This window comes from Ovis canadensis, chromosome 3, assembly GCF_042477335.2.
Source record: "Ovis canadensis isolate MfBH-ARS-UI-01 breed Bighorn chromosome 3, ARS-UI_OviCan_v2, whole genome shotgun sequence".
Taxonomy (NCBI): Eukaryota; Metazoa; Chordata; class Mammalia; order Artiodactyla; family Bovidae; genus Ovis; species Ovis canadensis.
In genome coordinates this window covers 179,976,190-180,000,061 of record NC_091247.1, presented here as the reverse complement: position 1 = coordinate 180,000,061, position 23,872 = coordinate 179,976,190, and the positions used below count along the sequence as shown (strand labels likewise).

The window sequence follows — 23,872 nt, the reverse complement described above, 5'->3', positions numbered from 1 at the left end:
CTAATATATTGACAGAGGTATGTAAACTGATGTTAACTACCTGAAAAATAATCTAGCATCATCTTAAAAGCTGATTATATACATAGCATAAAACCCAGCAATCCACTCATAGGTTTATAACACCTCATAAAAACTTTTGCACAATTACACCAAGAAACATAAATTAATAAAAGAATGGCAACATGATTTAAAATAGCAAAAACTGGAAACAACCCAAAGTCCAAACCCAGGAAGACTACACAGTAATGAAAATTAATGAACTACAGCTACTTGTTCCAACATGGTAACACCCTTGAGTAAAAAGAAACCAAGCCAAAGAATACATGAGACATCACTCCGTTAATAAAAACTTCAAAAACATTTATAACTAAACAATGAGTGGTTGGTAAGTTCAGTCATATGCCACAAACTACAAAGAAACAAGGGAACAATAAAGTTCAGGACAGCAGGTCCTCCAAGCGGGTAGATTAGGATGCAGTCTGGGAACGACAAGACAGGGGGCTTTGAAAATACTGGTAACATCTGCTTTCCTAAATGGGATGATAGGTTTTTAAGTGTTTAGTATTTTTAAATTATGCTTACATATTAAATATAAGATATACATGCATTTATGTATACATATATATACTTTTGTATTTGCATTTCATTAAAAATAAATATAACTAATAATACCTTAAGGAAAAAATGGCTAAAAATCTAAAGACAAGATCTCCAAACTATATTTATTTCCTAAGCAAATCTAAAGAAAGTGAAGGTGAAGTCACTCAGTCGTGTCCGACTCTTTGCGACCCTGCGGACTGTAGCCTACCAGGCTCCTCCGTCCATGGGATTCTCCAGGCAAGAACACTGGAGTGGGTTGCCATTTCCTCCTCCAAGGGATCTTCCCAACCCAGGGATTGAACCCGGGTCTCCCACATTGGAGGTAGACGCTTTAACCTCTGAGCCACCAGGGAAGCCCTAAAGCCACTATTAACAGAAATTCACTAGCAAATCTTTAGCTCAGGTTTTACAAAAAGCTACATGTACGCTCTCCCGCCTATAGTTTTATTTTTTTACTTATGAGTATGCTAAGAAACGTTTTACCACATTTTCAAAACCTTTCAAATCCCAAGATTACAACACTTCCTCTAAATTACAAAATAAACAGCCTCATGCTGACTAGCCTCATATGAATTTTAATACTAAAACGTTTTATGTGTAGTTTTTAAAACTCATGCAACACATTTAGAACACATTTAGAACTCATGCAACACATTTAGAACTTTCCATGAGTAAAACTACTAATATTTTGACTAATCTTTTCCTTTTCCTTCTTTTCTCTTTGACTACATGTTAACTTTTAATAAAGTTTAAGTATATTGGCCATTCACAGAAAATTATTCAAGAAATTTCTGTCACTGGCTAGTTCCTTTATCTAACTAAGAGACAAATATACATTCCCATAATTTTTTATACTCATAATCAAGAAGTCAAACCTTACTCCTAAAAATCCTACTTTATGCTTGGATCATTTCTCAGTGATAATGGCAAGGTAAAATAATCCAAAACTTACCTTGAGAAGTTCAACAAGCCTGCACAACGCCTTCACTGATGTTTTGGTCATTGGCTTTTGCATGGACATGTAGAGATTCATTGTGGTTTTAATAATGGTACTAATACTATAAGCATATAAAAAGCCCTATAAAAAAACAACATAAAACATCAATTAAAATCACAATAAAAGGTTTCATTTCTTCAAGATTTCATTCTCTGTGTGATAATAATTCTTCAACTCGCCAATATCTAGTGCTTCTAGAGTGCATTTAAGATTTTGAAATACTCTTTACATGCAGTATTATACATGGTGGTGAAGTTTCAAAGTTATGCAACCTATTTGCTGCAGCTTAAGACAAGAGCTGAGGGCTCTAAGGAAGTAGGAACTGAAAAATGAGGAAAAAGAGAGCTGTTCTCTGGCCAGTACAGACGTTCCACAGCATTCCTCAGTTCCAAACCAATCTCCCCTTTCTTTCTCATCCAGAACCAACCCCTACCATCCATCTGCTATGTCCCCTGCTTATTGCTGCTAAATCGACTTTCTCTCCTTCCAGCCCCAAGAACAGGGTCTCTCTTACCCTTCTACTTATAAAGGAAGCCAGAAGTCCTGTGAGGAATAAAAAAAATTTAGTGCTAATAAACCCAAGAAAACAGTATAGAATACAAAATAAGAAAAAGGGTATTACTTCTCAAACATATTTTCATTTAGATCCAAAAAGGACACACAGAAACAGAATGATGCAGATTCTTTGGGTTTATAGAGAAGGACCAAAAAGAGATACATGTACACTTTAGAGATGAACCTAAACTACATTATTGTGAATATATCCAAGGAGCCAGGGCAGCAGCTGTATGCCAGTGATTCTCAACCTTCTTCTCCAGCTCCACCATGAGTAACAGTGGCTGACTAAAGGAATGACACAACGCAGGGAGAGGGAATTTTCTGTGAACCAGTAATAATGAAGAGACGCAACACAATTAAGAAATGAGAGAGTAGGTAGCTTCCTAAGAGGTGGCAGTAAGATCAGAGCTTGGGGGGATACATGCAGCAGAGTCGCAAGTCTTACCTTGCCAGCTACAGGGCTATTACACCAGACCCTGAGCCTACTGCAGCACTGGGCACAGTGAAGAAGCAGAGACAAGGAACAGGGAAAGTGTAGCTCTAAGGCAGGCGGGAAAAGAGGTTTTTTTGGGGGGAGAAGTGGGAGGCGGCAGAGAGGTCACAAGCTACTACTACCTCATTCCCAAATTAATTCATGGCCATTAATTTGTGAAGGATATACATGAAGGATGACTTTTAAACACCTAAATGGGATGGGGGAAGGTCCGGGGTCTGTTTCTATAAAAGGCAGAATAGATAAGTTGGACCAACGTTCCTGTATAAAACAACCAGAAAATCTGGACAAAACATTTTCTTTAACTGTTGGAAGGTATCAAAGAGCTATCAAGAAAATAAGAAACCACAAGGCCATGATAGCGAGAAGACAGAAACCCAGAGACATGAGCTCGGCATTTGAGGCTGCTTTCCCACAGAGGCATCTGCCCATTCCAAAAGAGGATAACAAAGACGGAAGCCAGACATATCTTTCAGGATCCCTGAGGATAAAAACAGGAGCTCATGGCCCATCAAGGAGAGGAGGGAGTCCTGCTAAATCAACCAGGCTCTGAACTGGGATTCTTAAAAACTTTCCCCTAAAAAGTCAGGGTGAATTCTTAAAAACTTTCCCCCAAAAAGTCAGGGTGAACTAGAAAAAAACAGCCATCATACAATTTAGATCATCTAAACCCATGACCGGGCTGAGGCAATCTCAGTTACTAGTTGTCCTAGACTAACGTGTATTGGAAGCAAATATTAAATTCTCTCTGGAGGAAGAAACACAATACCCAGATCTTCAAATTATTTCTATAGTTCTATATACAATTTGGGTTATTAAAAATCACTAGGCATAGAAAGAGATAAGATATATTCAAAAAACAAACAAAAAATAGATTAGAAATAGCTAGATAATGCAATCATTGGACATGATCTTCAAAGTAATTACGCTAAGTACGCAAAATGAAATAAAACACAAAATTATTTCAGAAAATTGGAAACTATAAAAAAGAAACTGAAAATTAAAACTAAGAACTAAGAAAAAGTTTTAAAAGTCAGTAGATTAGTATTAAGTCAACAGATTTAATAGTAGGTTAGATGAAGAAATAAAAAACAGAGAATAGAACAGGAACAGTACTTAAGGAGTTGATGACTGAGAATTTTCCACAAATTCCAAAAGCTTTACAAATCCCAAGCAGCAAAAACACATAGAAAACCTCATGTAGGTGCATCAAAAAATACTGCTTAAAAACCAAAAAGTAAATTTTATAAGCAATCCAACAAAGACATATATTGAAAAAAACAGCAAAATTGACAGCTGCCTTGCCTTCTCAACAAAAACAAAGGAAGCCAGAAAACAATAAAAAATTAAGTGAAATTTTAACAGGTATTCCACAAGTAGAAAGATGAAGGGATGCAAAAAGGATAAAAAGCAACAGAACAGGTAAATATATGGGTAAATCTAAATGAATACTATTAAAAAACAACAGCAACAATGCCTTACATGGTTTAAAATATACATAGAATCAAAATACACAACAGCAGCATAGGTGAGAAGGGGTAAATAGAATTTAAAGGGCTTAAGAGCCTTATCTGGAGAAGGAAATGGCAAGTACTCTTGCCTAGAAAATCCTATGGAAGCAGGAGCCTGGTGCAGTCTATTGTCCATGGGGTCGCAAAGAGTCGGACACGACTGAGCGATTTCACTTCACTTCAAGAGCCTTATACTGTCTGGAAATTGAATTACTCATTTATATTGGAGTTTAATGTTCAATAATGCATCTTAAAATCTCTATAGTAACCACTAAAAGAACAGTAAAATACTGAATGAAAGTAACAAAAGGAAAAATAAACAATTCAAAAGAGAGCAAGAAAAGAATATAGACACAGAACAAGTGAGACAAATAAAAAGCAATTAATCAGGTGCTAATTAAATGAGTATCAGTATTGACATACATAAGAGTTTCATTGGGGAGAAATACATGTTGCTTAAACATGACCAAGATGATCATGGTGGTGTGATCAGTCACCTAGAGCCAGACATCCTGGAATGTGAAGTCAAGTGGGCCTTAGAAAGCATCACTATGAACAACGCTACTGGAGGAGATGGAATTCCAGTGGAGCTATTTCAAATCCTAAAAGATGATGCTGTGAAAGTGCTGCACTCAGTATGCCAGCAAATTTGGAAAACTCAGCAGTGGCCACAGGACTGGAAAAGGTCAGCTTTCATTCCAATCCCAAAGAAAGGCAATGCCAAAGAATGCTCAAACTACTGCACAACCGCACTCATCTCACATGCTAGTAAAGTAATGCTCAAAATTCTCTAAGCCAGGCTTCAGCAATACGTGAACTGTGAACTCCCTGATGTTCAAGCTGGTTTTAGAAAAGGCAGAGGAACCAGAGATCAAATTGCCAACATCTGCTGGATCATGGAAAAAGCAAGAGAGTTCCAGAAAAACATCTATTTCTGCTTTACTGACTATGTGAAAGCCTTTGACTGTGTGGATCACAATAAACTGTGGAAAATTCCGAAAGAGATGGTAATACCAGACCACCTGACCTGCCTCAAGGCTGTATATTGTCACCTTGCTTATTTAATTTCTATGCAGAGTACATCATGAGAAATGCTGGGCTTGAAAAAGCACAAGCTGGAATCAAGATTGCCGGGAGAAACATCAATAACCTCAGATATGCAGATGACACCACCCTTATGGCAGAAAGTGAAGAAGAACTAAAAAGCCTCTTGATGAAAGTGAAAGAGGAGAGTGAAAAAGTTGGCTTAAACCTCAACATTCAGAAAACGAAGATCATGGCATCTGGTCCCATCACTTCATGGGAAATAGATGGGGAAACAGTGTCAGACTTTATTTTTCTGGGCTCCAAAATCACTGCAGATGGTGACTGCAGCCATGAAATTAAAAGACACTTACTCTTTGGAAGAAAAGTTATGACCAACCTAGATAGACAGCATATTCAAAAGCAGAGACATTACTTTGTCAACAAAGGTCTGTCTAGTCAAGGCTATGGTTTTTCCAATAGTCATAAACGGATGTAAGAGTTGGACTGTGAAGAAAGCTGAGCGCCGAAGAATTGATGCTTTTGAAGTGTGGTGTTGGAGAAGACTCTTGGGAGTCCCTTGGACTGCAAGGAGATCCAACCAGTCCATTCTGAAGGAGATCAGTCCTGGGTGTTCATTGGAAGGACTGATGCTAAAGCTGAATCTCCAATACTTTGGCCACCTCATGCGAAGAGTTGACTCACTGGAAAAGACCCTGATGGTGGGAGGGATTGGGGGCAGGAGAAGGGGACGAAAGAGGATGAGATGGCTGGATGGTATCATTGACTCGATGGACAGGAGTTTGGGTGAACTCCGGGAGTTGGTAATAGACAGGGAGGCCTGGCGTGCTGCAATTCATGGGGTTGCAAAGAGTTGGACACAACTGAGTGACTGAACTGAACTGAAAGGAGACACACATTAAAGGGGCCAAACAGGTTGCAAATAAAAGGATGGTAACCAATGGACCTTGCAGACAGACCTAATTAAAAGAAAACTGGTACAGCTAGCTATGTCACTATCACACACAAGAGACCTATGACAAAAAGCATTACCAGACATGATAAAAATTTGACTCACCACTAAGCTATAACAATTCTAAATGTTATGTGCCTATTTAGTCTAAAAATACATAAAATAAAAGTTGACAAAGCTACAAAGGATAAATAAGACAAATCTATAACACAGTGGGAGATTCCAACCCAATTATCTCAGTAACTGACAGAATATTCAGACAAAATAATTAAATATGATCCTTGATATATATAAAATACCATGACCAACAAAAAGCAAACTACGTTCTTTTTAAGTGAACATGAAATGTTTGCCAAGGTTGTCTATAGCCTAATCCACCATGCAAATCTCAACAAACTTCAATACTGAAAGTATTTTCATACTGGGAGAAATCAATAATGGTAACTAGGAAATCCTCATGCATTTGGAAATGAAGAATTCTATTTCAAAACAGTCAAGAGAGCAAAGAAGAAATCACAATGATTTTTTTTTAAGTATTTTGAAGTAAAGAATAATACAGATACAACACATCAAAACTTATGGGATACAGCTAAGAAGTCAGGACTTGGAAGGAGTATATATTTGCATATATTAGATGCATATATTAAAACCATATATTAGAAAATCTAAACAAGTCACACAGATTCAAGCTTACATAACCAAATCAATTTCAGTTTTAAACACAAAAACATATTTCACCCTTCACAGTTCTTTCACAGTGTACCTTCTGTACAGTGGATTAACAAATAAATGATCCAAACATTCTAAGAAAGAAGATGAAACTACCTGTATAAAAACATTACATCTACTGGTGAGGTCTTCAGCAAATTTATCCATTCTCTGCTCTTTAGATAAGATAGATTCCATTTTCATCATCCATGAGCTCACAAAGACGTAGTAAGACTGTACATCTCTAACAAAGGAAAATATTGAGGTTATTCAGCACAGGAAAGAAAATTTACTTCCATTTCTTCATATTGGCTAGAATAAACTATTTCCTGGCAGCAGTCAATTCATCTTTCAGATTTTTTTTTTTCAGATTTTCAAAATATACATGTTATACATACACACATAATTTACTTAAGCAACAAATATTCACTGAATATCTATACAGGCCAGGCATTGTTTTTCAGTACTAAAAACAAAAAACAGCAGTAAACAAAACAGACAAAAATTTCTGCTCCCATGAAGCTTATATTCTAGAAAGAAGAGTTGTGCAATAAAGCAATCAGTAACTGAACTCTGAGATGTCAGATATGTGCTTCGGAAAAAATACAGCAGGGAAAAGTGACTGGGACAGCAAGTACAATTTTAAACACAATGATCAAAGTAGCCTTGTTGAAAAAGTGATCGTGAGCCAAGATTAGAAGGAGATAAATAAGTAATCCATGCAAATATATAACAGATGAGAATTTTAGGAAAGTAAACAACAAATGCAATCATCTCAAAACAGAAGAGTGTGTGCCATGCTCAAGTACTAAAAGAAGTCAGGATGACTGAAGAGCAGAGAAGAGGGGTGAGAACAGAAAAGGAAATCAGAGATACACAGGGGTGAGTGGGCTGGAGGAACAGGTAAAGTGGAGAGCAGAAAGGGATTTGTATAAGGCCTGGTAAGGACTTCAGTGGAAAGCCTCTGGAATGAAGTTGCTCAGTTGTGTCTGACTCTTTGCAACCCCATGGACTGTAACTTACCAGGCTTCTCCATCCATGGCATTTTCCAGGCAAGAGTACTGGAGTGGGTTGCCATTTCCTTCTCCAGGGGATCTTCCTGACCCAGGGATCGAACCTGAGTCTCCCACATTGCAGGCAGACGCTTTACCTTCTGAGCCATCAGGGAAGCCCCTCTTTAGACTCAACCTTGTTGGTACTAAAGGGACCAGTTTTATGGAAGATGATTCCCCCACAGCCTGGGGGAGCTGGGGTGAATGGTTATGGGATGATGCAAGCACACTGCATTTATTGTGCACTTTATTTCTATTATTATATCAGCTCCACCTCAAGTCATCAAGGCATTAGATCCTGAAGGTTGGGGATGCCTGCTAGCGGATTTGAGCGGACTGATCTACTCTAACTCTGGGGAGGATCAGTATCACTTTGGTTGGCATACTGAAAATAAACTATATAGGGGACAATGGTAAAAGCAGGAAAACCACTTAGGAAGTTCCTGTGATAATGCAGAGGAAAAGAGATGACAGCTTGAACCACAGTGGAAGTATTTAGAATCTGAAAATAAAAGCTAACATTTACTGAATGCTTACTAAATGCCCAATCACTGTCATAAGCACTTTACACAAATTAACATTCAATCCTCACATTAACCTTATGAGGTAACTAACATATTATGATATCCATTTTACAGAACAGGAAATTGACACACAGGGAAATTAAGTAATGGGCCCAACATCATACTGTACTCAGCTGAGCCAGGACTTAAGCCCAAATCTAGGAAACTGTCCCAACCTGGAAAAGCTGAATCAGTAATAAAATTCTACTAAGCAGGTTGCTTATTAACACTACATCACTCTATCAATACATATCAAATCACTCAGATGAGAACTTTCAGGGCACAACTATTTAAGGTATACTCCTCTTTTATTTTAAAAACAATAAATTAATTTCAATTAATTCAATGTGTTTTAAGGAGGTGAAACCTCACCATCAAATCTGAGAAAAATTATTTTGAGCCAGGATTCCATTAAACAACCACCACCAACAGTTGTACTCTGCCTCAAATGCTGCTAAAATTTATTATTTGACTTGTGGATAATTTGATTTAAAAGTCTGGAACACAGATAAAGGGCAGAATCCCAGGGCAACGCCTCCACTTTGAGGAGAATGTGATCAGGACTCAAGCAGGACTCCTCTCTCCTGGGCTTTACTTCAGTGTTGTGAATCTGAGGTTTCTTTGGCAGAGTTATGACAAAGACACTGCCCCCTTCGGCTCAAAGGAGCTCTGCAGTGACTGTGTAGGTATATTTTTGAGAAAAAAAAAAAAAAAGAATTTGGAAACATTAAAATGTTATCATATGGGGGGAAGGAATCTTTGAAAGTCAACTTATTCAATTTTTTACTTAAGAAGACTCAGTTCCTATAGCACCTTGGACTGACTGTCCTCTGTGTTCTGCCTATGCAGCTCTGGTGTAAGGGTCATTAGTCCTCAGGGCAGCTTACACAACTCTGCTGCAAAGGCTCAAGAGCAGGCTGGGCACGGGTCTGCCTGGCCTCTCTGACATGTACCTAGCTATGTGCCCTGGCAACATTGATTTCTCTAAGCCTCATTTTCCTTACCTGAAAATGGGATGAAAATAGTACATTAGAGTAGTGTTAAGGGCTTGCGCTCTAGAGGTGAACTCCCAGCTCTGCAACACATTTGCTTAAATTTGAGTAAGGTCACTCTCTCTGTGTCTCAATTTTCTCAGTTATAAAACGGCCATAACAACAGTATCTACCTCACAGGATTTTCTGATGATTAAAAAAGATGACACATATGAAGTTCCTGGAATATACTGGCTTACTGAAAGCACAGGGTAAATATTAGTTGTGATTTTACTATTTCCCATATGAGACGATTGTTACAGGGTTTATGTAAGACTGTGTTTAAATCCTTTAGCAGAAGGCCTACTGCTGCTGCTGCTGCTAAGTTGCTTCAGTCATATCTGACTCTGTGCGACCCGAAAGACAGCAGCCCACCAGGCTCCCCTGTCCTTGGGATTCTTCAGGCAAGAGTACTGGAGTGGGTTGCCTAGAACAAGCTTAAAAACATCGGCAATTACTATTAATATCTGCCATGTTCATCTTTTGGTTCTGATTGAACTTCTGAAGCCACAGGAATTAAATCTGCTCCCTCTTCAACCTGAATGCCCTCCAAATATTTTAAAAAAACACATCATTCTTCAGATTTCTCTTTTAAAGGTCAAACCATATAGAGACTTTTCCATTAAGTCTTCAAAGGTCATGGTTCTCAGATCTAACATCCTGATCAGCTTCATCCACGGATGCTGCACTCTGTGGCCCTCTTAAAATGTGGCACCACCAAACACTAATTATGTGACCAGTAAGAATTCAATGCAACTACCAATTCCCCTAGCCTAGACATGGCAACTAATTTCTAAAATTTGGCTATAATTATTAATGTAATCTAAATATAAACTGACATGTTTAGCAATTGCATTGCATTGTTAAAGAACGTTAAGCCTCTGATAACAAAAATATCCAAATCTTTTTAAGATTACTGCTAATAAATCTGATTCCTGTCTCTCCATCCTACTGAACGCATCTCTGAAATCTAACCCCAAACTTATGTCTTCATCTCTCAACTCTGTTTTAGCATGTATTGGAGAGCCCTGAAATCGCTGCCCTGAGTAGTCCTGCCTGAATTGAGTTGCTATCACTCTCCATGACTTTAATCACAGGATTTAGGAGTACTAAAAGATGCTTTAGGGGATCTCATACATTCCACACATACTCCTTCTTCCCCACTGTACAGGAGTGACACAACTTCCCCCTCAATAGTGAAGATCACCAGAAAGTGGGTAGTTTCCCATATTATCATATAACCACGTTACAGATAAAAACCATGATCAGTACTGGGCCAGTGGCAAAGTCCCATGACACCTCACTTAAAATCTTCATCTAGGTCAACATAAAATTTTAGCACTATACTCCAGGGAGAACGCAATATACTCCAGTGAGTAAACTTAACTGTTGAGCTAGATGATGAAAACATGGGGGTTCATTACACTATTTTCTCTATTTTGTGCGTATTTGAAATTTCACATAGGAAGAGAAGCTAAAAGATGTAAATATTAGAAGAAACTAGGAGTTAAAAGTATTCTTTTAGGGAACAGGACTAAGGTATAGGAGGCAATTCAGCAGAGGACAATTATTTTTCCCTTTGAGCCATTAGTACTTTTTAACTTCTTAAATACATACATACATTACTTTCATAAAAATAAAAAAAGGATGGCATCAATCCTGCAAAACTCAACACTGAAGCATGTACACATGATGTTCTTAATTCATCAAATGGCATCTACTGCAGCGACTTCACTTCACACACAAATATGTAATGCACCTGATAAAAAAGCATGTGTATGTATATATGAGTGTGCACACGTATATGTATTTCCATAAAGCATAACTTGTCCACATCTTAAGCTGAGGTTTATGCCTAAAACATTTAAAACAAGAACATACACCTAGAAAATAAATCTCGGAGAGACTGCCCAGCCTTTTCTCTGGTAATGAGTAACTACGTTTGATCTTATAATTCAAATGCTTTTCATACATTCAGAATCAGTGTAAGAGCTGAAATATAAAAATATATAAATATTTTCATTATAGGTACTTATAAAACCTACTTGGTAAGTGACTGCGCTTTCTGCTGTAGGAAAGTATCTCTATGTATTTTAATGGCCTGAAGACTTTTTTTGTCCAGAAGTTTGGCAGCTGCTGGTATTTTCTGGATCAAAAAATTATCAGGAAACCAAATAATATTAGCAGTTAGAGTGATCGCTGGTACCTGAAACAGGAAATATAATAAAGGGGGAAATCATTAAATGCAGGCTAAATAATGAACTGCTTAACAGACTGACAACAGCCAAAGGAAGACAATTTATTTCAAGAAAATTATAAAAAGATACTCATTAATATGAAAAATTATGTTAACATGGCACAGAATTCATGGCAAGGCATTCCTGTATCTGGTGTGGAGCATGACATTAATTTTACTCTGCCTAAATATTAAACATACATATGCATGTGCACACACACTTAAACACACTCATGGATTTTCAGATGAACAAAAATATGTAAAAATTAAACAGAAACTTGAAACATTACAACCTTTACTTTCACTTTATATTAGTGAAAAAATGCAAAATACATATCCACGATGGCTGGGGTCTCATGGTCACTATACTTGATTCTACACAATATTAAAATTTTCAACTGTGAAATCAGGCACCACACCATGGAAATAGCAAAGACAGGAAAAAAAAATTATTTCATATTTTTCCTACTTCAATAGTGGGAATGAATGACAAAAAGAAGGAAGAGAAAGAGAAGAGAAAAATGTAGTAATAGGAAGTTAATGTACAGGAAAAGACCCAGAAAAGCACCTACTAATCTGTATTTATATTATGGGATATTTTTATGTACAAGGTTACTTATTTTTGGACAGCTTAGTTTTTTAAATGAATATTATGCTATTAGTTTTATAACTATTACAAAAATTACCATTTTTGTAAGCAGGAATAAAACACATTTTAAAATATCTAGTTTTATCCAAAATCTTTTCCATCTATTCAAATTGAAAAAAACAGAAGTTACAAATTCTTACCTTCTTACAAATGTCCAATAAAGACTTGTAAAACTTTTTATCGACAGTTCGAAAAATTTGAAAGTGCAATACAAAGAGTCCACAAACTCCCACATACTTGTCTCTCTGATCAATTTCAGAAGGTTCTCCTTATAAAACAACATGAGAGAAAAACAGAGTATACTTACAGTTCTGCTTTAAAGGAAATGAAAACTTTACAAACAAAAAAAAATGTATTTTACATTACCAAGTCTGGCTTCTACATTTGCAAAAATTGAGCGAATACTATGTGCAAATTCTTCAGCAAAAGTGCTATTTTTCGACACAGATACTCCTCCATTGAGAGAATCAAACTGCTGTTCTATACAGGTCTACACAGGAAACATTTAGAGAAATGTAGACTCTCATTAGTTATTATGACTTAATATGCTATGAAACAGAATTAAATATAGAGTGATAAAATCCTACATTCATCATTTTAATTTTACTGAGGCTCAAGTTTTTAATCTAATCCAATATCTAAATCTTTCTGAATGGGGAACGTGTATATACTTATATATCTGAGCACCAGTTATATGAAAGTAATAAAACTGAAGTGAAAATCTGCAATCCTACATGAAGGGACACAGTGGAGCTTGGTAATGTACAGAAGGTGTATCTGATGAAGCATGGGAAAGCATGTTTTATTATTTTAATTTACACTTTTAAGAAGAGACTTTATTTTTTCTGGTTACAATTACTCTCTTAGCACTTTAATACATCATGTGTAGAAATGGCTCCTAGAAGAAGAATCAAAGAAAAAAATTCTTCTAAAATTAATGGATTTGTACTTAAATTGGTACAAACAAGAGCTGTGATCATTCTGTAAAAATTGTGACCATCTAAAATATAAATTAAAGGTAACCTTGAAATAGATTTTAAATGGAATATACAGTCGAACCTTGAACAAGTGGGGGTTAAATCACATATAATTTATTGCTAGCCCTCTGTATCCACAGTTCCTCTCCATACTTGGATTCAACCAACTATGGACGGTGTAATACTATAGCATTTACTATTGAATCTATCCATACATAAGTGGACCCGTGCAGTTCAAACCCATGCTGTTCAAGGGTGTACTGTAATGCCAACTTCTGGTGAACACTACCAAAGCAGTGCCATCTAACAGAACTTCCTCTGATGATGGAAATGTTTTCTATATGTGCTGACTGGTATGACTGTTAGCCACAGCTGACTCTCCCCCCGCTCCCCGTTTTACTGAGATACCACTGGCATGTAACATATTAAGTTTAAGGTGTGAGGGCTTCCCTGTGACTCAGCAGCAAAGAATCTGCCTGCCAGCACAGAAGATGTGAGTTTGATCCTTGAGTCGGGAAGATCCCCTGGAGAAGGAAACAGCAACCCATTCCAATATTCTTGCCTGGAGAATGCCATGGACATAGCAGACTGGAGGGCTACAGTTCATGGGGCTGCAAAGAGTCAGACATGACTGAGCACACACACAAGTGTGATAATTATATTATATGTGGCTAGTAAGCATTTGAAATGTTGCTAGTATGGCAGAGGGTGATTTAAACTTAAATAGCTACATGTGGTTAGAAGCTACCTGAATTGTATAGATCCAAATTATATTCCCTGTGTAGGAAGAATTAAAACAGACTTTTAACAGGCTGTTTCACAAACCTAAAATCTAGAGATAAACAACAAAAAAAAAATGCTTGACACAACTGTTTACATACTAATCCTCAAACAGTTCTATCATTTTACATAATTAAAAAAAACTTTATCCCAAATACAACCAATATACTGTTAATTTCATTACCTACTAGATACTGACATAATTATATTTTACAACATAATCAATGTTTTAAGCTTGAGCACTTTTAAAGAAAAATACAGTCACAATAATGTTATAAAAGTGCCCCACTACAATTCTGAGCTGGGTCTACTAACAGAAGCCCATTTATTACAGTCTGATACAGCTCTCATACCTGAAATATCATTCCATCAAGTAACTGCCCTTCTAGCTTCAGCAAGAACTTTTCAAATGGCTTTAGCTTTTCTTCCTGAATTCCAAACTTTGAAGGATTGTGATGAACAGATTTCAGTAACCTTGTAGAAAAGGAGGAGAAAGACCTTCAATTTGCCATTAAATTCTTATATTAAAACTATCCCCCCAAATCAAAGTTCTATATTTGTCATTACTTATTTGGCTCTACACATTTGAAAATTTGAACAAAAACAATCCTAAGATATTTAAATTTCTAATCACATACCTTTTTATATCATCTTCAATTCAGATACCTGGTACTCTCTAGATAAAATTTAGTGAAAACGTAATAGATTGAATAAAATAAAATGCCTTCACTTTAAAAAGTTTGGAATATAAAACAAAACCAAGCTGAGAATAAATGTTACTTGTATAGAACAAGGAAAATAAACTTGGGTCCTAAAATAGTCAAATTAACATTCACTACACTTTAAGAATTAGGATGCTTTATACAAGTATATCATACTCTCAAAAAGCCCATCTGCAATTAGAAGAATGGTTACTGTCCTCAAAGAAAATCTGAAATGAGATCCTTCTAAATATGTACCTTCAGGTCTCTTAAAGGATCTGTACTATTTATATTTATTTTTTAGTAATACATTAACTGTACAAAGAGAGCATTTTTAACATTTTAGTTGGCTCACCTTTTGTACATAGTCCAGTGGTCTTTTAATGTGATGTGGTTATCAATAATTTCATCCAGGGTAAGCAAAACTGTTAGCAGCTCTCCCAAGTGCTCATACATAGTCTGTCAAAAAACCTTTAATGATTATCATTTAATCACTAGTTAGAAGTTAAACTTCAGGTGGATTTTAAAGTTAAACACACTTGGGATAATTACTAACTTAAAGCAGTAGGAAAGTTAAGCTACAGATGAAACTACTAATACTCAAGGTGGAACAGCCTAAAATTGGAAAACCCTTCACCCAAATTTCATCCTTAATCACGATACAGTAGATTCTCTCAGACCACTTACAGCAGGGGTCCCCAACCTTCAGGATCTAATGCCTGATGATCAGAGACAGAGCCGACGTAATAATAATAAAGTGCACAGTAAATGTAATGTGCTTGGATTATCCCCAAACCATCCATTCACCCCCTTTTCCCCCACCCCTGTGGTCTGTGGAAAACTGTCTTCCAAAAAAGTGGTCCCTAGTGCCAAAAAGGCTGAGGACCACTGATTTCGAGAGTCTGTATTGGGCCAATACTAGGAAGAGTTACACTCACGGTGGGTCAATAACGCATCAAGTTCACAAATGAGAGAAGAAATGCAAAAGAAAGAAATCCTTTAATAGCTTTGCAATAAGTGTAGTACTCCCCAATCATATAAATGTCAAAGTAAAATACACTAAAAATTATTATTTTACAAGTTAAATTACTTTTACCTGAAAATGAACTCCAGTTGTTTCTATAATTTTGGGTGCAATCCTGTAATAAAATAACATCCAAGTTTAAAAGAAAACCTCATTTTTTGGTCACAGTTCATGTTTATTTTAAGGAAAAAGCCTCTTGGAATTTAAAAATGTATTTACTTTTATTTAGGCTTTAGTCACTAAAATTTACACAACACAAGTTTACTATCATAGTCCACACCCAAAAAGAGAACTAACGTACTCTCCTTGCCTATACCCAACTCAGTGGGCAGGCATACGTCAATACGTGGCCCATCTAGCTTGGGATGAAGCAGAGAAATAACAAAACTGATTCTCATTTATTGCTGAACTATTAGAATTTTTCCATTTTCAACTAGAATCTTTGCTATCCTACCCAAACTGGCATTTGCAAAGTAGTCCTCTCTCCAGTTGGGTTTATTTCTAGAGTTTTCATCCCTACTGAGAAAACAATGCATACAGATGGGATTACACTAAAATCAAAGCCCCAGGACAATTCAATTTTACCTCCCAGAAAGTCAACCTACTCAACAGTAAATAAATTAATACTTATACATTAAAGCATGTATAAATATTCTGCAAGATAGAATACTTTAAAAATTAAACACAAAATTCAAATAAATTTCATCTTTCTAGGACGGGGGTGTGGTAGAGAGGGGTCTCTCTGAATCACACACCAGGTTCTACGGGGGGCTGGGGTAGCTATGCTCTCATTCCCTTCTGCCATGAGGAGAACTTTAGTGAAAACACAGAACATAAAATAAATATCTGACAGAGCAGAAACACATGAGAATGAGAAACACACTCTTCCACTTTATAAAGAGTTAAGATGCAGCATGGAATAGGAAGAACAATGAATGGACCGGTGACCGAAAGAATCAGACTGAAACTGCTATGGAATTTTCGCACATCTTTGGGCCTCAGTTATCTCTCTTCTCACAACTGACAACTCCTAATCATATACCTAAACAAAGGTATTTTAAGATTATAAGTGAGTGGGAAAAATTAAGTATAAAGTTTTAATCAAATACAAGATATTACTCTGTGGTGGTTAGGAATACTAACTATGACAATTTGATCATTTTTCTTGATTTAGGGCAATGATATCCAAACTTGGAAGATCATTAGAATTATAGATTATCTAGTCCCCTCTCCCTAAGATTCAATAGTTTAAGTGTCACATGATTCTAATGAGCAAAGAATACTTCAATGTAAAGGAAAGCAGTAAGTCAAGAGAACTCAGTACATTCTATATTAGCCCTATTCTCTACAATTAAAGATTGTTCTGTCAACATTCTCATTCAGACAGATAATGGGTTCCTGCACCACGGTATAAACTGTCTTACTAACCTCTGCATTATACACATCAAGGAGTGTTTAAAACATCATGTGTGTTCAAAGAAAGCTGAATAAGTGACTGAAGGAATGAGTGAGTAAACACACGAAAAACTTTTAGATATTTAGCTAGCTTAAGAAAAACCATGTAAGAATTAAAGACATTAAAATTTAAAAAATAAAAAACTAAAAAAAAATAAAATAAAAAAAAAAGAAAAACCATTCCCCACATCTCTATTAAAAATGCAAAATGACTTTTAAAATCCATTACTTGTTACTGATATAGAGGGCAGCCAGCTGATGGACCACATTCATCACTACTTCATAGCACCTCGTAACAAAACAAGACAGTTCCTGAAATGACAAGTTGAGTATATGTTACAAGTTGAGTAAATGTCATCATTTCTGACTGTGTTTTATGTTAACAATGCTAAACATAAACAAAACTGTTTTCCAGTAAAAATCTCCAGTTAACCTGCAATAAGACAACTTCAAGCATCCTTCAAGCAGTTCTTCACTCACCTCCCACGGTCATTTCTACCTCTTTGCCTCCATAGCATTTCATTCATCCTTGTATTTAAGTCTTGCTTTCACTGCTCATATAATTCCTAAGTGACAGAGGCTGTCTTACTCCCTCTTTAAATAGCCACTGTCCAATATGGTGGTTAATCTTCAACTGCTTCTCAATTTCTGCCTATTAAATGAACATCTGAATGAATGAAGCTCAAAAGCTGCCAGTTTAGAAAGTGTGACAAGGAAGGGAAAGGGTCTTCAGAAATCACTCTGAAATAACTTCAAATGTTTATAACCTTTAACTCTACCTATTAACAGGCTTGGCACACATTAAAAGAAATATAGGTTTTCCCAGGAATGTGTGTGTCATTCTTAAAGAGATGGGAATACCAGACCACCTGACCTGCCTCTTGAGAAATCTGTATGCAGGTCAGGAAGCAACAGTTAGTACTGGACATAGAACAGACTAGTTCCAAATAGGAAAAGGAGTACGTCAAGGCTGTATACTGTCACCCTGCTTATTTAACTTATATGCAGAGTACATCATGAGAAATGCTGGGCACAAGCTGGAATCAAGACTGCCGGGAGAAATATCAATAACCTCAGATATGCAGATGACACCACCCTTATGGCAGAAAGTGAAGAAGCACTAAAGAGACTCTTGATGAAGGTGAAAGAGGAGAGTGAAAAAGCTGGTTTAAAGCTCATCATTCAGAAAACAAAGATCATGGCATATAGTTTCATCACTTCCTGGCAAATAGATAGGGAAATAGTGGCTGACTTTATTTTTGTGGGCTCCAAAATCACTGCAGATGGTGACTGCAGCCAGGAAATCAAAAGACGCTTACTCCTTGGAAAGAAAGTTATGTCCAACCTAGACAGCACATTAAAAAGCAGAGACATTACTTTGTCAACAAAGGTCTGTCTAGTCAAGGCTATGGTTTTTCCAGTGGTCATGTATGGATGTAAGAGTTGGACTATAAAGAAAGCTGAGCACCAAGAATTGATGCTTTTGGACTGTGGTGTTGAAGAAGACTCTTGGGAGTCCCTTGGACTGCAAGGAGATCGAACCAGTCCATCCTAAAGGAGATCAGTCCTGGGTGTTCATTGGAAGGTCTGATGTTGAAGCTGAAACTCCAATATTTTGGCCACCTGATGTGAAGAGCTAACACTGGAAAAGACCCTGATTGAGGGCAGAAGAAGGGGACAACAGAGGATGAGATGGCTGCATGGCATCACTGACTCCATGGCATCACTGACTCCATGGACCTGGGTTTGGGTAGACTTCGGAAGTTGGTGATGGACAGAGAGGCCTGGCGTACTGTGGTTCATGGGGTTGCGAAGAGTCGGACATAACTGAGTGACTGAACTGAACTCACACCTATCTTATTTAGAATCTAATTAAATTTATGGCTGTTCTAAACAATAAGCTCTCTGTGGGCAGAAATTTGTTGGTTTTGTGCACTGCTGTATCCCAAGCACCAATAACAGTTTCTAACATATGCTAGGCTCCCAAAACATTTGTTGAATGTATAAAATGAAATTATATGCAGCTGTGAGATCCACAATTTAAATGTTTTAAAAGTGAAAATAATGCATTTCCATTTTACTTAAACAGCTCCAGTTATCTCTTATTAAACTTCTATAAATCTAATAAAAGCAAAGCAAAGACTAGAAAATGCAAGACAAATAGAAAGCACAAAGCAAAAGGCAGAAATGAGTCCTGATGCATAATGGACTATAAAATTTAGAAAAAGAACCAATTAAAACACAAAAATTTTCAGATTATATAAAAAAGCAAAATCCAAATAGACCCAGTTTTAGAGAAACACAACTGAAACATAATGACACTGAAAGGCTGAAAGAATAAAAAAGAATTTTAAAAAAAGAAAATGCTAACTAAAGTAGAGCTGGGGCAGTGACAGTAATATCAAATAGATTTTATTAGCATTAGTATAGCTAATACGTATGTAATTATATATTATATACGTAATTATCACAGTTTAAGAAGGTCATCACACAATAAACAATTACATTTACTGGGAATTATTAACAATTCTAAACTCATAAGCACCAAATAAAATGTCCTCAAAATAAGAAATGCAAAATTTGACAAAACCAGAAGGAGAAACTGACACCTTCACTTCAACCGTGCAAATCAACATTTCTCAGACCCCAGCTCAGCAGGCTTCTTGTTAGGCTTTGTCAACAGGTGGCACTAAAAGGAGACCTAAAGGCAGGAAAAGGACATCCTTTCTATTTCTTGCCGTTTTTATCAACATAATCCAGGCAGGCGCAGTTCAACCCAGCAATTACAACTTGCCCCAGGCTCCAGCTTCTTTCAGCACTGCTGCTGCTGCTGCTGCTAAGTCACTTCAGTCCTGTCCGACTCTGTGTGACCCCACAGACAGCAGCCCACCAGGCTCCCCCGTCCCTGGGATTCTCCAGGCAAGAATACTGGAGTGGGTTGCCATTTCCTTCTCCAAGGCATGAAAGTGAAGTCGCTCAGTCGTGTCCAATTCTTAGCAACCCCAGAAGCAATATTTAATTTTAAACTCTACCAGCAGCAGCCAGGCAGCACTGATTCCTCAGAGCTACGATATTAACACTAATTCCCTGGGGCTCCTCCTCCTAGCTCTCAGATTCTAACAACCTGAACCTTTTTCCTTTTTAACCCTAGATGTAGAGGTGATACTTGTGTCCTCTGGCTTACCTCACTGTTCTTCCTTTCAGCCCTCCAATTCTTATGTAACCAATTCTCTAGATTTAATATATATTCTTTTTTCCTTTAATTGAAGTACAGTTGATTTACAATATTTTATTAGTTTCAGGGGTACAGCAAAGTGATTCAACAATATATTTTTTTCAGGTTCGTTTCCATTATAGGTTAATTTAAAAAACTGAGTACAGTTCCCTGTGCTATGCAGTAAATCACTGCTATTTACCTGTTTTGCGTATAGTAGTGTGTACCTGTTAATCCCATACTTCTAATTTATCTTTCTTCCCACCTTTCCCCTGTGGTGACCATAAGCTTGTTATCTATGTCTGTGAGTCTGTTTCAGTTTTGTAAACAAGTTATTTGTATTATTTTTTAGATCCCACACATAAGCGATATATTTGTCTTTCTCTACCTTCACTTATAGTATGATAACCTCGAGGTCCAGCCATGTTGCTACAAATGACATGACTTTATTCTTTTCTGTGGCTGAGTAATATTCCATTGTGTATGTATATACCACATCTTCTTTATCCATTCATCTGTTGACAGGCACTGAGGTTGCTTCCATGTCTCGGCTACTGTAAACAGTGTTGTATTACTGGGGTGCACATTAACTTTTCAAATTAGGAGTTTTCATCTTTTCAGAATATATACCCAAGAATGGTATTGCTGGACCAAATGGTTGCTCTTTTAAATCTCCGCTTTTGAAATATCCTGTGTGATACTTGCTTTTGGACTGAACCCTAACTGACATGTACCATCACAGAGGACAACTGCAACAAAATGCTCTCAATTAGGTGAGAAGACCAAAACAAAATGGTAAACATATGAAAGATTTGAACATATTAGCATGAAATACATCAAATCTTATATCCAACAGTCAGAAGGTAAGTGGGATTATGGCTATTGTTTCCTGATTTCTAGTTTTTGCTTTCGTCATTTAAGTACTGCTTTTACAACAGGGAGGGGAGAAACAGAACTTATTTCATTCTTTTGATAAATCAAGAGACCTAGAATAACTTGACACTGTAAAATAAAACTTTACAGTAATGAAAAGTATATCTAAATTGAAACATCTGGTTAAAAGCAGCATACGCTGCTGCCTTTAAAACTTCATCCTTGTCCATATAACAGCTTAATGATCTCCATTCGCCACTTTTTCTAACATAAATTATCTTTTCCTACTAGGTACAAACTTTAAATTGTTTTAAGAGGCATGGTGATAAACTGTCCATAAATTAAATTATACAAAGAAACTTATTTTGATAGCCTATGTCACTAAAAATGCTATGAAAATCTTTCAGGAATTACAATCTCTTTAAATATAATCCAATAGCAACAAAGTGCCTTAACCTCAGAGTACAATTTCTTAGCATCTGACATTTCAGAACTCTTTTCTGATTACGTGATTTACTCAAACTTTTGGGGGGAAAAAAAAAACTCAATAAAAAGTAAAAACCACTTACCTGTAAGAATGAAATAAATCTTCCCATTTGAATTTGACAATCACCTTCCACCATGCTGGAATCTGTAGCTTTAAAAGGCAACATGAAGAATATTTCAAGTTTTTATCTTAAAGTGAATCAATATCAAAAAAGGAAAATGATTTTTATTCATTAGGACATCTTCTAATCTGGCTAGTATGAAAAATAGAATTTTACACTAAAGAGAAAAATGAAACAATCATTAATCACACAATTAAAAGCAACCATCTGTCCCACTATTTAACGAATTCAAGGAAAATCCTCATCTAGCTATTGTGCTTTGTAATTTATAAAAATATTCACAAATCAGTTTTACACAGAATTTCCTGCCGCTTGTTCACTGAGGTTTTCACCTATTTACTAAACAAAAACTCAAACCAACAAAAAAATGTGACTGTTCACTGCTCAAACACTTCACATGATCATAAAAGTCCTAGAACTGTCATTTAATTTTATTTCAATCTCAAAAAAGGCACCACAACATTACAATGTGAAATTTTAAAACTTACCTCCTTCTCCATAAAACAAGAGACCATTATAAAATTTAGTTTCAGCCTGTTTAAAAAAATTAAAATAATTTTAAAGGTTGCTATTTTGTTTTTAAATTCCTAGGCTGTCTTCATTATCCTTATTTAATAATACACAGATGACTACATCATACACACAAATTTACTTAACATCAAAAACTGCTTATAATATAGGTAAATTCAATCTATCTTTAGAATACCAAAGACACTACTGATACTCAAAGTTACTTCTTAATTTTTTTAGCCTTTACTTTGTTTTATCTGACCACTCTAATTGTCCAACGTCCTCTCACAAGTTCATGAAAGAAAGCAACCATGTAGTACCAAAAACGTAAAAAAGAAAAATAAACTTTTAAAAAAATCTAAAGAAGAAAAGATGAAGTTTACCATCTACCAGTTTCAATGGCTCATGGGTGAGGAAACACAAATCATTAAAAATTCGAACCTTTTTTAAAAAAAAAAATCAGTTATATCCAGAAGATCTGGTATATATGACAAGTAATACAGAAGGAACGCAGGCCCAGACTCAAACCATTACTACCAATAAAATGTTAGATGAGTGACACCCTTTTTAAGCTTCAGTGTTCTCATCTATTCCTCATGTACCGCCCAGAGTGGTTATTGCTGTTAATAGGGTTAGCATGGTATTTGGTAAATAGTACTTAGTGAATGGTCTCAATTATTATTGTTAAATATATAGCTCACCCAATCTTCATGAAATATTTGTGCACACTTACACATATAAGCACATATTTGCTTTCTTTTTCATATTTCCTTGTAAATCATGTTTTTAATGTCTTAAAAAGTACAAATAATTACCTCATATTTTAATTTCTTGATTTCACAACAAAGTGCAGCATAAACAGTGATGACTTTGTTTAGGACCTAGTTTCACGGAGAAAAATACAAAAGGAAAGAAGTAAATTACAGAAGACAAAGCATTTTTAAAAATAGATTTTTAGGTTTAGGAATCTGTACCTTGTTTTCAGTCTTGATGAGTTCCAAAAGGGAAGACTGTTCATAAGGCAAAAGCTATAGAAACAAAGGAAAATAAATTCCTTTTTAATTTGAAAAAAATTATTAAAATTCTCAATACACAAATTGAGACTAGCTCTATTTTACTGAAAGTTGTGTTAGACCCTGTACTCAGCATCCGTCCCACAGCTGATGGGGACTGCTACCACGTAGAGGATTTCTTTCTGGAGTGGTGAAAATGTTCTACAATTGACTGTGGCACAAGTCTATGGATACACTACAAACCTAAGAAATTGTATGATACACGAATTATATCTCAGGAAAGTTGCTATTAAAGAAAGTCAACATTGCTGCCTTAGGAGCTG

General features: G+C 36.2%; 1 protein-coding gene across 6 annotated transcripts in view; it reads right to left on the bottom strand.

Moving 5' to 3' along the window:
• The window catches only part of WASHC4 (WASH complex subunit 4), a 57,953-nt gene that overhangs the window by 30,218 nt on the left and 3,863 nt on the right, over positions 1 to 23,872 (bottom strand). For 5 of the 6 annotated variants that reach the window (XR_011256039.1, XM_069585204.1, XM_069585205.1 and 2 more), the window contains exons 3-15: positions 23,511 to 23,564; positions 23,352 to 23,417; positions 22,515 to 22,560; positions 21,988 to 22,055; positions 17,561 to 17,643; positions 15,949 to 15,991; positions 15,208 to 15,311; positions 14,505 to 14,625; positions 12,761 to 12,884; positions 12,535 to 12,662; positions 11,555 to 11,715; positions 6,981 to 7,107; positions 1,553 to 1,678 (exon numbers count right to left, since the gene is read on the bottom strand). Coding sequence is in view for 5 of the 6 variants with exons in the window: in XM_069585204.1 (XP_069441305.1) it covers positions 1,553 to 1,678; positions 6,981 to 7,107; positions 11,555 to 11,715; positions 12,535 to 12,662; positions 12,761 to 12,884; positions 14,505 to 14,625; positions 15,208 to 15,311; positions 15,949 to 15,991; positions 17,561 to 17,643; positions 21,988 to 22,055; positions 22,515 to 22,560; positions 23,352 to 23,417; positions 23,511 to 23,564 (1,251 nt within the window). In the remaining variant the exon portion in view is untranslated. Of the gene's footprint in view, positions 1 to 1,552; positions 1,679 to 6,980; positions 7,108 to 11,554; positions 11,716 to 12,534; positions 12,663 to 12,760; positions 12,885 to 14,504; positions 14,626 to 15,207; positions 15,324 to 15,948; positions 15,992 to 17,560; positions 17,644 to 21,987; positions 22,056 to 22,514; positions 22,561 to 23,351; positions 23,418 to 23,510; positions 23,565 to 23,872 lie in introns of those variants that run through there. The other variant, XM_069585208.1, reaches the window with a different exon arrangement.